The sequence below is a fragment of the Saccopteryx bilineata genome, chromosome 7 (assembly GCF_036850765.1).
Source record: "Saccopteryx bilineata isolate mSacBil1 chromosome 7, mSacBil1_pri_phased_curated, whole genome shotgun sequence".
Classification (NCBI taxonomy): Eukaryota; Metazoa; Chordata; class Mammalia; order Chiroptera; family Emballonuridae; genus Saccopteryx; species Saccopteryx bilineata.
This window is the reverse complement of record NC_089496.1, coordinates 55,725,080-55,738,354: the sequence shown is the minus strand read 5'-3', so window position 1 is coordinate 55,738,354 and position 13,275 is coordinate 55,725,080. Positions and strand designations below refer to the sequence as shown.

Genomic DNA, 13,275 nt, shown 5'->3' with positions numbered 1-13,275 from the left:
ACATTCATATGCTTAAAAACGGGGTTGGTTTCGTGAGCCAATTTCTCCCCTCATTCTGTGCCAAGTAAAGCAGATTTCAGTAAAAAGCTCTTCTTGGTGCCTGAAGGGGACCCTGGCCCCTTCTGCCGGGGATGGAGTTGCTCTTTATTTTTCATTCGGGATTCCAGATTCTTCTCCCCACGGGGGCAGACTCGGTCCACTCAGAATAAGCGTCTGGAAGTCCAGAAAAGACCAACGTGCTCCGGATGGAAGAAATGCTTAACGAGTCGACGAGCTTTCGCATCTGCACTCCACAGGGACGCGCTCCCTGTACCCACACGCTCCTGCCCGCGGTGTGGACCCTCCTGCCCCGGGACGCTGGGGTGCGGGGTCCCGGGGACCCTCTCAGCTTAAAGCATGTCCTTCTCTCTGGGCGGCCGGTCGATCCGATGTCTCAGAATGGGCCCTGCTCCTGGGCACCAGCTCACCTCCCTGCCTGAGAACCCCGCTTCTAAACCAGTCGAAAGCATGGTCCCATCCCATCCTGAGCACGCCTGGGCGTCGTCCCCGCCACAGCCTACCCACAGGACGATGGGCTGGAAAATTAAAAACTCTCACTTTTTTTTTTACAGCGTCACACTCCAAGCCACGAGAAGAGAAGCTACCATCAAAGAGGGTCCCACCCTAAAAGCCCTGGCTGGTTGGCTCAGCTGTGGAGCATCAGCCTGGCATGCAGGAGTCCCAGGTTCGATTCCCGGCCAGGGCACACAGGAGAAGCGCCCATCTGCTTCTCCACCCCTCCCCCCTCCTTCCTCTCTGTCTCTCTCTTCCCCTCTCACAGCCAAGGCTCCATGGGAGCAAAGTTGGCTCGGGTGCTGAGGATGGCCCCATGGCCTCTGCCTCAGGCGCTAGAATGGCTCTGGTTGCTGTAGAGCAACGCCCCAGATGGGCAGAGCATCGCTCCCTGGTGGGCGTGCCGGGTGGATCCCTGTGGGGCACATGGAGGAGTCTGTCTGTCCCTCTGCTTCTCACTTCAGAAAAATACAAAAAACAACAACAGTGAGCAGAGGACCTGAACAGACCCTCTCCCAAGAGGACATACACATGGCCATCAGACATACGAAGAGATGCTCAACGTCACTCATCATCACAGAAACGCAAGTTAAAAACCACAATGAGATTCCACCTCACACCTGTCAGGACGACACTCATCAATAAATCAACAAACAACAGGTGCTGGCGAGGATGGGAGAAAAGGGAACCCTCCTGCACTGCTGGTGGGAATGCCGTGGAGCAGCCACTGTGGGAAACAGCGTGGCGTTCTCTCAAAACATTAAAGATGGAACTGCCTTCTGACCCAGCGAGTTCACTTCTGAGAACGCACCTGAAGAAACTGGAAACAGTGTCTGAAAGAAGGCGTGCCCCTCTCTGTTCCTGGCAGCAGTACTGAGAAGAGCCCAAATCTGGAAGCAGTCCGAGAGCCCTTCAGTCCCCAGCGGATGGAGAACGCCGTGGTGCAGGCGCACAGTGGAACGGCCCTCTGCCGGGAAACGGAAGGAAGTCCTGCCCTCCGCCACGGCGTGGAGGGACCCGCAGGGGACTCGACTCAGTGACACAAGCCAGTCAGAGAAGGACACACACCGGAGGATGCCACTTAGATGTCGAATCTACAGAACCACCTCAGTGACCACACTTAGGGAAACAGACGCACAGATTCAGAGAACAGACAGGGGCTGTTGGAGGGGAGGGCGGCTGTGGAGCCGCGTGAACAAGGCAGTGGAGTCAGGAAGCACAGACGGTGAGCACGAGACACTCACGCGCAGCGCAGGGAACACGGCCCGCGACACCGTGACCACCGACCGCGGGTGGGGGCCACGTGGGTTCTGGGAAGACTGACGCGACCCCGGGCGACGTCTCTGAGGGTCTAACCACGAGCCCGGACACCCCACACTAACACGTCCTTTAGAAAACGTGTAATAAAAAGGTGAGAGCCACCTGAAGGGACAGGACAATGAAAACAATCTTGATGTACGTGTCAAAAACCCAAAAAGTTAAGAAAGAGAGCGGAGGTCCAAGAGGCACCTCCCCTACCTTCTCCGAGGTCCCAAGAGGCACCTCCCCTACCTTCTCCGAGGTCCAAGAGGCACCTCCCCTACCTTCTCCGAGATCCAAGAGGCACCCTTCCCTACCTTCTCCGAGGTCTTGTCCGGTGCGGGGGGCCCCGTCCCGGGCAGGGATGGCGGGGGAGGGGCTCTGCGCTTCTTCACGTCCGACTTGAAGGACACGCCCGAGATGTTGCTCAGCGATAGAGAAGGACCCAGCGTGAGGGAGCGAGAGTTCACGGACGGGGAGCTGGGCGTCGTCAAGCAGCCCTGCTGGGGGGGGGGGAGAGAGGCAGACCTGTGAGCTCATCACGGGGCGGGGGGAGAGGCAGACCTGTGAGCTCATCATGGGGGGGGGCAGACCTGTGAGCTCATCACGGGGGGGGGGAGAGGCAGACCTGTGAGCTCATCATGGGGGGGGGAGGCAGACCTGTGAGCTCATCATGGGGGGAGGTAGACCTGTGAGCTCATCACGAGGGGGGAGAGGCAGACCTGTGAGCTCATCATGGGGGGGGAGGCAGACCTGTGAGCTCATCATGGGGGGGGAGGCAGACCTGTGAGCTCATCATGGGGGGGGGGAGGCAGACCTGTGAGCTCATCACGGGGGGGAGGCAGATCTATGAGCTCATCACGAGGGGGGGGAGGCAGATCTATGAGCTCATCACGACGACACTACGCCGTCGCTCCGTGGTGCGTGCTCAGACCCGAACACCCGTGTCCAACCGTCCACCCAGGTCCCCACGGTCCTCGTCTCCCCCGGCGGGCTTGACCAGCCCGTGCCAACCCCGCGCTTCCACCTCCCAGGGAAGGTCGTCGTGGACGAGGTCCCACAACCGAGGCCTGTGTCGGGTTTGTTGTCTGAACCGCCGTCGTAGAGACAGCAGGCGCGTGCAGCCCCCAGGGAGAGCCCTGAGCAGCGAGAACGTTCTCTCTCTGGGGCGAGCTGCAGGGGTGAACTCTGCTCCCTCACATGGGACCCTGTCGATGGAGAGGGCCCCGAGGTGCCCAGAAGAGGAAGAACAGACGGACACCGGGGCCCGGTCCTCACCGTCCCGGAAGGCGTTGCCCCTGCTGTGGAAAGGGGACAGGGGCTTCCGTCCCTTCCACCTCCCCGAAGTGAGGGGCAAGTGATCGTGCAGAGTAAACAGCACGCGTGACCTGTGCAAGCAGCCCATCGCCCCAGACCCCCAGTGCCCTGAAAACAAACGCACCCCAACACCCCAGAAAGTGCTCACATGGAGCAGGGCCTCCCCCTGGGCCGCACACAAAAGGCACATACAATGTCTTCTGTCCCCTCTTGTTCCGATCTGCTCTGACGGAACCACACGAGTGTTTGTGCAGAGAGCGCACACTCAGAACTCTAATTACAAACGAAAAAGCAAAACAGAGCCCCCCCACCAACCTGGTGCACCTGCTCCCCCCCCCCTGCGGAACGGTCCCCCCCCCCACACACACACCAAGGTGCCTGGAGCTCCCACCCCGAGGCCAGGCCAGGGGGGCGGTGAGCTCGCAGAGGACGGACACGCCGCCCAGGTGCGACCCCCGGCTTTGCCACTTCAAGTCGCGTGACCTTGGGGGCTGGTTTCTTCACGGCTCTCTGCCTCAGTTTCTCTCCCCTACGCCTGGGGTAGATCCCAGCGCCAACATTGCACCGTGATCACGGGAAGCGAACGGGTGCTGGCCCGCGAGAGAGCCGTAGAGAGCTCTCTGCACGAAGCCGGGACCCCGTACGGCACTTGTGACCACGCTTATCATATACCCACGTTCCTCCCTCGTCGAAATGTGGGGTCCACGGAGCAGGAGGGAGGCCGGTGCCCCCCCCTGCTGCCCCGCCCCCGCCCACGCTCCTGAGCCAGCATTGCACGGCGGGTAACGGGTAACCCCCGTTTACACAATGAACCTGGGGGAGAAGCTTCCTCCTTGGGGGTGTGAGCAGCTCCTCCTCTGTGTCTCAGGTAAATGTGGGAAGGGGACCCCCACCATTCAGGCCTAGTCCCGTGGGACCCCCGCCCAGACCCAGATTCCATTCTGCTCTTCCAGCCGCACGACCGTCTGGTCCCCGGAGAACATCCTTGGGGCTCCGTCTTCCTGAACTCGGACACGAAGGTCCGGGGAAGAGCCGTCCCCGTGGTCTGCGCGGTCTGCGCGCCCCGCGAGACGCCGGGCGGCCCCGGTCTCCAGCACCTGGCTCGGCCGAGGCAAGGGGCCCGTCGGAAACGGGTGGGGACCCGCCGGGAAGAGCCCGACAGCCAGCGCCTTCGCCCGTGTGCCCCGCTCAGGCTCCCCCGGAAACGAGCGAAGGGAAGAATCGTTTCCCCCGGCCCTGGAGTCCGGCAGGCGTCAGGCCCGTGTCCACGCGAGCCGGTGTTCAGAGTCTCCTCTGCCTTCCGGCTGCTTCCATGTCAACCAGGGGGACCTCGAGAGACGGAGCTCGGCTTGACGTCACAAACCAGGGACCAGACGAGAGGGAGGAACCAGAGGAGGGCGCTTCGGGTCTGGAGCTGGGCAGAGGCTTCCCTGGATCGCCGCCTCGCTCACACCCCTGCCCCCAACACACGGGCACAAAAACACGGAGGTTTGCTGGAGCCCGTGAACTGCGCGGGAGACCCCTCACAGCCCGCCAGCCGGCAGCCCTGTCTCGGCAGGAGGCACGGCTCTGCTCGGGATCCCGTAAACAGGACGTTCGTTCATGACCGTGCGTTTCACAACCCCGATTCTAACTGCTTCTCTTCACCCCGCCCTGTCTAGACTCGGGACTCCCAGGGCCTGCTGCCCACAACCGAGCGTGCCTGACGAATCACGCATGCCACCGGGAATTCTCCTCCGGCTTTCCCAGGCCCCCGAGCGGTGTTTGGAATCTCTGGGCAGAAAAGTCCTTGAAAAGAACGTCACAGGTCCTCCGCTGGGTAGAGACGGCAGGTTTCGACTCTGGTGGCCCTGCAGCAGCCTCCGTGGTGTTCTGACCTCTTGGGCTGTCACCTCCGAGAGGGGAGGAACTGGCCCCAGTTCTCCTGACCCACCAGGCGCGCACAGGCAGGACCAGAACCGGAGGGACGGCCCCTTTACAACGGGGCAAGTCCACTTCTGTCACCTTTGTCAACTCCTAACTTCTGTGTCCCGTAGCGTGCCAATGTCGGTGGCTCCCTTCTCCTCTGGTGAGAGTGACCAGAGCGAGGGCCAGAGCGAGGTCCCCGTCCCCTGCGCATTCTGATCCATTCTCCTGACTTCTCAAGGCCCATCGTCTGGGTCCCTAGGACGTCATGGATGCTGACAGGCATTTTCAGCCCAGGTCTGCTCTGTGTGGCCCACAGACACCTCCGCCCACCGCCCCTCCTGCGTACGGGCGGCCCCTCAGCCCCGCTCCTGAATTCTGCGGCATCGGGGGCTCCTCCGCCTGCGGTCCTGACCCTCCGGCTCTCTGAGGGCCCCTGGGGTCTGCCTCCTCGGTCCTCCTTCCCCCCTTCCAAACTCGGTGCACAGAACGCAGAAAACGATCCACAGGGTCACTCAGGTGGAAAACACCTTGGAGTATCGGGTGTCCTGTCAAACGCTGACTCCCACCAACGGCACATGAAACAGAAAGCAAGGAGCTGAGTCCACACAGCCTGGAGCCAGGACAGACCGGCCTGGGCCCTGACACCCCCCCCCCCCCACCACCACCACCAACGGCACATGAAACGGAAAGCAGGGAGTTGAGTCCACACAGCCTGGAGCCAGGACAGACTGGCCTGGGCCCTGACACCCCCCCCCCCCGTCCCAGGGTGTGTCCAGCCACTCAGTGGCAAAGCTGCCCCCCCCCCCGGCACAGCCTGAGACAGGCACCACGGGGTTCCCTGCCCCGTCCAAACTGGCCGAGAACACAGCGTTCGACCTGTCAGGTCCTGCTGTTGCAGGGAATGCGTCATGCCCTTCTCTGAATGTCGGGGGGCAGACTCACGGGTCGGCCTGCTCTCGGAAGCGTTTCTCCGGTGGGTGCAGCCGGTACGTCGGGAAGGAAAAGGTTGTGGAGAGAGAAGGGGACGGAGCAGCCACTGCCCTCAGGCCCCGGACCTCAGGGAGCTCAGACTGAGGCGTGTGAGCCCCTCCAGACAGACAGACTGCCGCCCGGCACAGGGAAAGTCGGATGAAGACCAGAGTCACCCTGAGTTTCACCAGCACCAGCCACGGCAGTGACGCGTCCCGGGCAGCAGGGAGTGATACGGGGGCCCCATGTCACACACACGGGGGGAGGGGACGACAAGCAAGGACAGGAAAGTGATCGCTGCAGGCTCCGAGTGTCAGCGCAGAGCGAGGGCAGCTTCCTGTGTGTGTGTGTGGGGGGGGGGGAGGCACTGTGCCCCAGACGTCCAATTCTTAATTAAATGGACACCTCACTGACCGCTTCTGCTTGAAACGTCCTCATTATCTCAGCAAGTCCTTTTGTCCTTGCGTCTGGAACCCTGGAAGGCTAGGCTGCTGGGTGGGGCAAGGACAATGACAGCCCGAGCTTCTCTCGGGGGAGACGGTGGCCCCCCAGGCAGCGTCCCAGCAACACCAGGAGGCAGCAGTGCTCGAAGTTGTCGATGACCCCCAAAGACAGTGGTATGGGGGGGTGGGGGGGTGGGCACAGCAGGATCAGCTCCGTCGACGGATGCAGAGAGAGGGTTAGGAACCACTCACGCACGGAGTCATCAAACGCACGCTTTCTGGAAAACCGTAGAGCGCTCGCTTTCCCAGGTAATGAACAAAGACAGCGCCGTCCGCCTGGCTTCTGGGGTCCGTGGTGACAGGTCTCCACCCCTTTCTCCATCGATGAGAGGCTACTCAGAGGCCGGAGCCTGCTCAGGTGCGCACGCGTCAGGGCGGCCACATCAGTCGACGTCTGGCCCAACGGAACGGGACACCTGCTTCGTGATGCCACACTCCCGGGGCCCGAGTGGCTTAGCATCTGTTCCGGGTCCCACGAGGATGACGTCCACAGAAGGCCATCGGCAGCGAAGAGGCCGGCGTACACGTCCGGCGAGATCTCCACGCACCCCCCCACTCCCTCACGGGGAGTGCCAAGAAAATTCAAATGCAAGTGAAAATCCCATTCTTTTTACGTAAATCATTGCATTTCCAAAGGCATAGGCTTCACAATCATCTGCATGTATGCTGTGCTTATATTTTTTGCTAAGAACCCAGAAAATCAGGCAGACAGTGTAAGACAGAAATCCATTTTTTTTTTTTTTTCTGAAGCTGGAAACGGGGAGAGACAGTCAGACAGACTCCTGCATGCGCCCGACCGGGATCCACCCGGCACGCCCACCAGGGGCTACGCTCTGCCCACCAGGGGGCGATGCTCTGCCCCTCCGGGGCGTCGCTCTGCCGAGACCAGAGCCACTCTAGCGCCTGGGGCAGAGGCCAAGGAGCCATCCCCAGCGCCCGGGCCATCTTTGCTCCAATGGAGCCTCGGCTGTGGGAGGGGAAGAGAGAGACAGAGAGGAAGGAGAGGGGGAGGGGTGGAGAAGCAGATAGGCGCTTCTCCTGTGTGCCCTGGCCGGGAATCGAACCCGGGTCCCCCACACGCCAGGCCGATGCTCTACCGCTGAGCCAACCGGCCAGGGCCCAGAAATCCATTTTTGCTGAAAACAACAGCAGCAAAAAAACCACAACAAATATTAAAGACAATTCACCAGGGAAGTCGCACTAGATGTGTACGTATTCGTACAGTTCAGCCCAAACGCTGGCATGGCCGTATGACATAAATATATACATTTTTAAGCCAAGGGGGGGGGGCCAAAACTATTCCTTGATCTTTTTATTGGTCTTGGTTTTCCTTCCCTTTTTACTCTGATCTCCTGGAATGTCCTCTCAGTGGTACTGTCCACATGTGTCACATTCTCTCACCGAGCCGCTCAGTCCTGGACGTCTGCGTCCCGTCCCGACAGCCGACCTCGGGGTTCCCAGGTGTCACCTGGCACAAAGCGTCACCCGAACGAGGCTTGGTTAAAAGCCATCATCTATAAGAGTGACGCTGGCGACATAAAGGAGAGATCCCCGATCGGTCACCTGGGCGGCAAATGTCCTCAGCCACGCAAAGGTGGCGTCCTTCTGACCATGAGGTAGAAAAGGAAGCTCTGACCCTTGTCACCCCGGACTGAGGGTCACATATTGAGAAACAGCCATTTGTGGTCCCGTGCTGGACATGACGTACGTGGTTCCAATCTCGAGTCATTGAAAACCACCCCTGACACGTATACACACACGTGTATACCGCGTGTGCGCGCACACGTGCACACCGCGTGTGACGGTGAAGACCATGTTGTGTGGATGGGACATCCCCGCTGCTGGTGGCACCCCTGTGGCAGGGCTACCCTGATCCATGTCCTGTACTGCCAGCACGGCTCCCAGGGGGCCCCCGCGGAGCTGCCCCCTCTGCACGGCCCCCACGTTCTGTCCCCACACCGCTGCCCTCCCCCCGCCCACGGCTCCCAGGGGCCCCCCCCCGCCAAGCTGCCCCCTCTGCATGGCCCCCACGTTCTGCTACCACACCACTGCCCTCCCCCCCCACGGCTCCCAGGGGGGCCCCCACGTTCTGCCCCCACACCGCTGCCCCCTCCCCCCGCCCACGGCTCCCAGCCCCCCCCTCCCGCCGAGCTGCCCCCTCTGCACGGCCTCCTCTGCACGGCCCCCACGTTCTGCCCCCACACCGCTGCCCCCCCCCACCCACAGCTCTGCCTCCGAGTCTGTCTCTCGGCTTCACCAGTGTGTCCTCCTCTGTTCCTGAAGCGTCAGCCTCACCTGGTCTCCTTCCAAGTGCAGATCTGGGCCCTGCCCCGGGTCCCAGCATCCTAATTCTCACAAGGCCCCAGGCCCAGGCACACGGAGTCGGAGCAGCACCTGTGGTGGGCTCCCTGTGCCTGTCTGTGTGTCCATGTCCCATGGCTCCCCTGCAGCAGAGCCCCCCTGATGGCGGGTCCCTGCGTGACTGGTCATCTCAGAGGAGGCGCCCAGCCCTTCCTTTGCAGCCTGCCTGCCTATCTACCTGCCTACCTACCTGCCTATCTACCTGCCTGCCTACCTACCTGCCTACCTATCTACCTGCCTACCTACCTGCCTATCTACCTGCCTACCTACCTACCTGTCTACCTACCTACCTGCCTGCCTACCTGTCTACCTACCTACCTGCCTGCCTACCTGTCTGCCTACCTACCTACCTGCCTGCCTATCTACCTGCCTGCCTATCTACCTGCCTGCCTACCTACCTACCTACCTGCCTGCCTACCTACCTGCCTACCTACCTACCTGCCTGCCTACCTATCTACCTACCTGCCTACCTGTCTACCTGCCTACCTGCCTACCTGTCTACCTGCCTACCTGTCTACCTGCCTACCTCTCTACCTGTCTACCTGCCTACCTGCCTACCTGTCTACCTGCCTACCTGTCTACCTGCCTACCTGCCTGCCTACCTACCTACCTGCCTGCCTACCTACCTGTCTACCTACCTACCTGTCTACCTACCTGCCTACCTACCTGTCTACCTGACTACCTGCCTACCTACCTACCTGCCTGCCTACCTACCTGTCTACCTACCTACCTGCCTGCCTACCTACCTGCCTGCCTATCTACCTACCTGCCTACCTGACTACCTGCCTACCTACCTACCTGCCTGCCTACCTACCTGACTACCTGCCTACCTGTCTACCTGCCTACCTACCTACCTGCCTGCCTACCTACCTGCCTGCCTACCTGTCTACCTACCTACCTGTCTACCTACCTGCCTACCTACCTGCCTGCCTACCTACCTACCTGCCTACCTGTCTACCTGACTACCTGCCTACCTACCTACCTACCTGCCTGCCTGCCTGCCTACCTGTCTACCTACCTACCTGTCTACCTACCTACCTGCCTACCTACCTGTCTACCTACCTGCCTGCCTACCTACCTGTCTACCTACCTGCCTGTCTACCTACCTACCTGCCTACTTACCTACCTGCCTGCCTACCTACCTACCTGCCTGCCTACCTACCTGCCTGCCTACCTACCTGTCTACCTACCTACCTGTCTACCTACCTACCTGCCTACCTACCTGTCTACCTACCTGCCTGCCTACCTACCTGTCTACCTACCTGCCTGTCTACCTACCTACCTACCTGTCTACCTACCTGCCTGCCTACCTACCTGTCTACCTACCTGCCTGTCTACCTACCTACCTACCTGTCTACCTACCTGCCTGCCTACCTACCTGTCTACCTACCTGCCTGTCTACCTACCTGCCTGCCTACCTACCTGCCTACCTTTCTGCCTGTCTACCTACCTGCCTGCCCACCTACCTGTCTACCTACCTGCCTGTCTACCTACCTACCTACCTGTCTACCTACCTGCCTGTCTACCTACCTACCTACCTGTCTACCTACCTGCCTGTCTACCTACCTGCCTGCCTACCTTTCTACCTGTCTACCTGCCTCCTACCTGCCTGCTTCCCGCTGCTCCCTGGGTTCAGAGCAACTTCAATGCCACTCACACAGCTGCCCGCATGCGGGTTCGGAGTGTCCACGGTCTCCAGGTGTCTGACGAGCAGGGGGAGGCGCAGGACAACTGCAGGCGTTAGGGAAACAGAGATGCTCGTGGGGGAAGAGAACACAAGGAGCATCAGTGTCATCAAAGGGACATTTCCTGCCCTTCCTCCTCACACACATCCAGTGTGCGGCCGGGCAGCTGCGATGACGGCTTCTTCCTTTCACTTTGGGAACGACACAGTTACTGGCAGTGGGCAGCGTCCACCCACATGTCAGGGTCCAGTGGCAGTCTCGTCTAAGGGTCCAGTGCTTCGGGCTGGGGAAGGAGCTCCCTGAAGCTTCAAAAGCAAACCCTCCGTCGCCTCTTCCCAGAGTCGGTGTCACAGAGCGGGGGGCGCGAGGACGTTAGAAACAACTTCTGAGGGGCAGAGCGGTGGGCGGAGCGGCTCAGAACGGCTCTCCCGAAGCCCATTTCCGGCTCGGCCCCCTCCCCACGGTTTGATGTCTATCCCCTAGGAATCCCTCTGACGTCGCTCCCATAAGGACACCCTCCTCTCTGCCAAAACAAAACAGGGCTTTGGGGACAAAGGGGGCCGTCCCATTACCCACAACCCCAGAGAAAAGAAGGCACGGGGCGTGGGGCATGGGGCGAGGAGGGGGTGCTGGTGTGACCGCGCAAGGTGCTGCCCGTGAGCTCATCCCAGCGCTAACACAAGCAGACCCCTGCTTCCCCCGCTGTGTGGGAGTCACACAACCTTTCGAACCTGTTAAACAAACACAACCGGTGAGGCTGGGCCAGAGCCTGCGGCAAAGACACGAGGCCACGTGGAAACAAGCCCGGCTCCCCGCACACCGGAGCCGGCGACCAGTCACGCCGAGTCACGCCCGCCCGAACGTAGGCAGCTCCTCTGCCACGCCCCGGCCGCTGGTCGTTCTGCACGTTGGACTAAGGAAGACGCTTTCAAGAGACACAAGCTACCCTCCGAGAGTATCTCGTCCACGTTGATTTATAACAGAAACTAGCTCTCCGTCGCCAACCTCTGGCTCAGCCCTCGGACACGGTCTCCTGTGCTGCAGCTGTGGTTTGTGAGCACTCTGAACACCAGGCAGGTTCAGGTTTCTCCGGCCAGGATGGTGGAGTTTCAGCGGGGATTCCCTGTGCTTGTGAGGACACTGCCCCCTGGTGGCACCACTGACCCAGCATCCACGTGGGAGGGGGTTCTCAACCGGCCCCACAAGCTGGACGGGGCCCCACCAGCTGGATGGATCTACAGGACCTCGGACAAGCCCGGAACGGGGCGAGCTCCAGTTACGGAATCCGCTTTACAGCTTAGGTTTTTAATAACTTTTCCCCCAAGGGTCACTTGACCGGGGGACGTCCCTACACACAGCCGGACTCCTCAATGCAGGACCAGGCGCCGGATGTCGGCAGTGTCCCCTGGGGCCGGGCTCCTGGGCGGGCCCGCGTCCGCCTGGATTCAGACCTGTGTTGGCGTCTGAATATGGAGATCAGTCCAGGACGGTGGGCGCCTCCTCCTTCCACGAGATGCAAAGACTGTGACGCACACAGGCTCCTTTGGTAACCGTCTCCACGGGGCAAATGGGAAATGTTCCCACGTGGATCTTATTTCATTTTATTAAATGGAGGCAGTGATATTTTTAAAAATCATCCTTCCAGAGACTGGCTAACTTCACAGTCACAAGGAATGCCAGGGTATCCACGGGAGCTCACACACACTGATAAAACTTCGGAGGGGTCACACCGACAGAACTGGCTTTTGAAAGCTGAGCCGAGAAGCCCACCCAGGGTCAGCGACTTCCGACAGTCAGTCTGACGGCCTGACCAGGGTCTGAGAGCGAGGAACAGAGCGGGGGTGGGGACCACTGGGTGTTCTGTGTGCTGACTTCTAGCTGACCTTGGAGACCTGTTCCATCGTGCCCCCAGGGTCTGTCAGGGCCATTTACCTGATTGAGGAGCCGGGGTGGGGGGGACTGACCTGGGGCCACTGCCACCTCCCCACTAATCCCATCCAGTCCTGGCTGACTACAATGACGTCCCCTCCCTGTGCCTCAGGCCGCAGACGTGTGGCAGGAAGTGTAACCTGTGCCTGGGTGCAGAAGAGGGAGCTTCCAGGAAAAGTGAAAAATTCCAGGCAAACGGCCTGAAATTATGTGGGAGGTGACCATACCTACTATCGTTCAAGGACCCTTCGATGAAGAAAGCTAAGCTGTGTATGCTGAAACTTTAGCTTATGTGAAACGAACGAGCCTCCCCAGGGACAACCTGATGACCCTAACCTGACCACCTACAATTAGGACGAATCTCTCCACTGCAGATGTCTTCTCCCCACACTCTTCAGATAGGATCAACCACTTACCAATTTCACAGTAATATCGGCCAACGTGTCAATACCTGATACTGATACATCGTAATCACCAAATCTGCAGTGTAATTAAATAGATTCCCTACTCAAACACAAATGTAGCTTGTGGCGGGCCTGCGCTACTGGGAGACGTTTCCCCCACCATCTGTGGCGGAGCGGAGACCCACGAGAGGGGACCCTCTGCAGACTAATGAGCGAGAGACACTTTAGGGCGCCCCCAGTGGACCGATGTCTGTACTGCCGCCGAGGTGCGGTGGCAGGGAGTGGTGCGCCCAAGGCCGGACGGCCCAGGGAGAGGGTTTCTGAGCCCTTGCACGACCGGGATCAGGC

At 60.3% G+C, this 13,275-nt stretch overlaps 1 protein-coding gene across 7 annotated transcripts in view; it reads right to left on the bottom strand.

Moving 5' to 3' along the window:
* COBL (cordon-bleu WH2 repeat protein) overlaps positions 1-13,275 on the bottom strand; it is a 166,795-nt gene that overhangs the window by 72,054 nt on the left and 81,466 nt on the right. For 5 of the 7 annotated variants that reach the window (XM_066240472.1, XM_066240477.1, XM_066240474.1 and 2 more), the window contains one exon: positions 2,169-2,354. In XM_066240472.1, the coding sequence (XP_066096569.1) occupies positions 2,169-2,354 (186 nt within the window). The remainder of the gene's footprint in view (positions 1-2,168; positions 2,355-13,275) is intronic. The other 2 variants (XM_066240473.1, XM_066240475.1) reach the window with 1 other exon arrangement.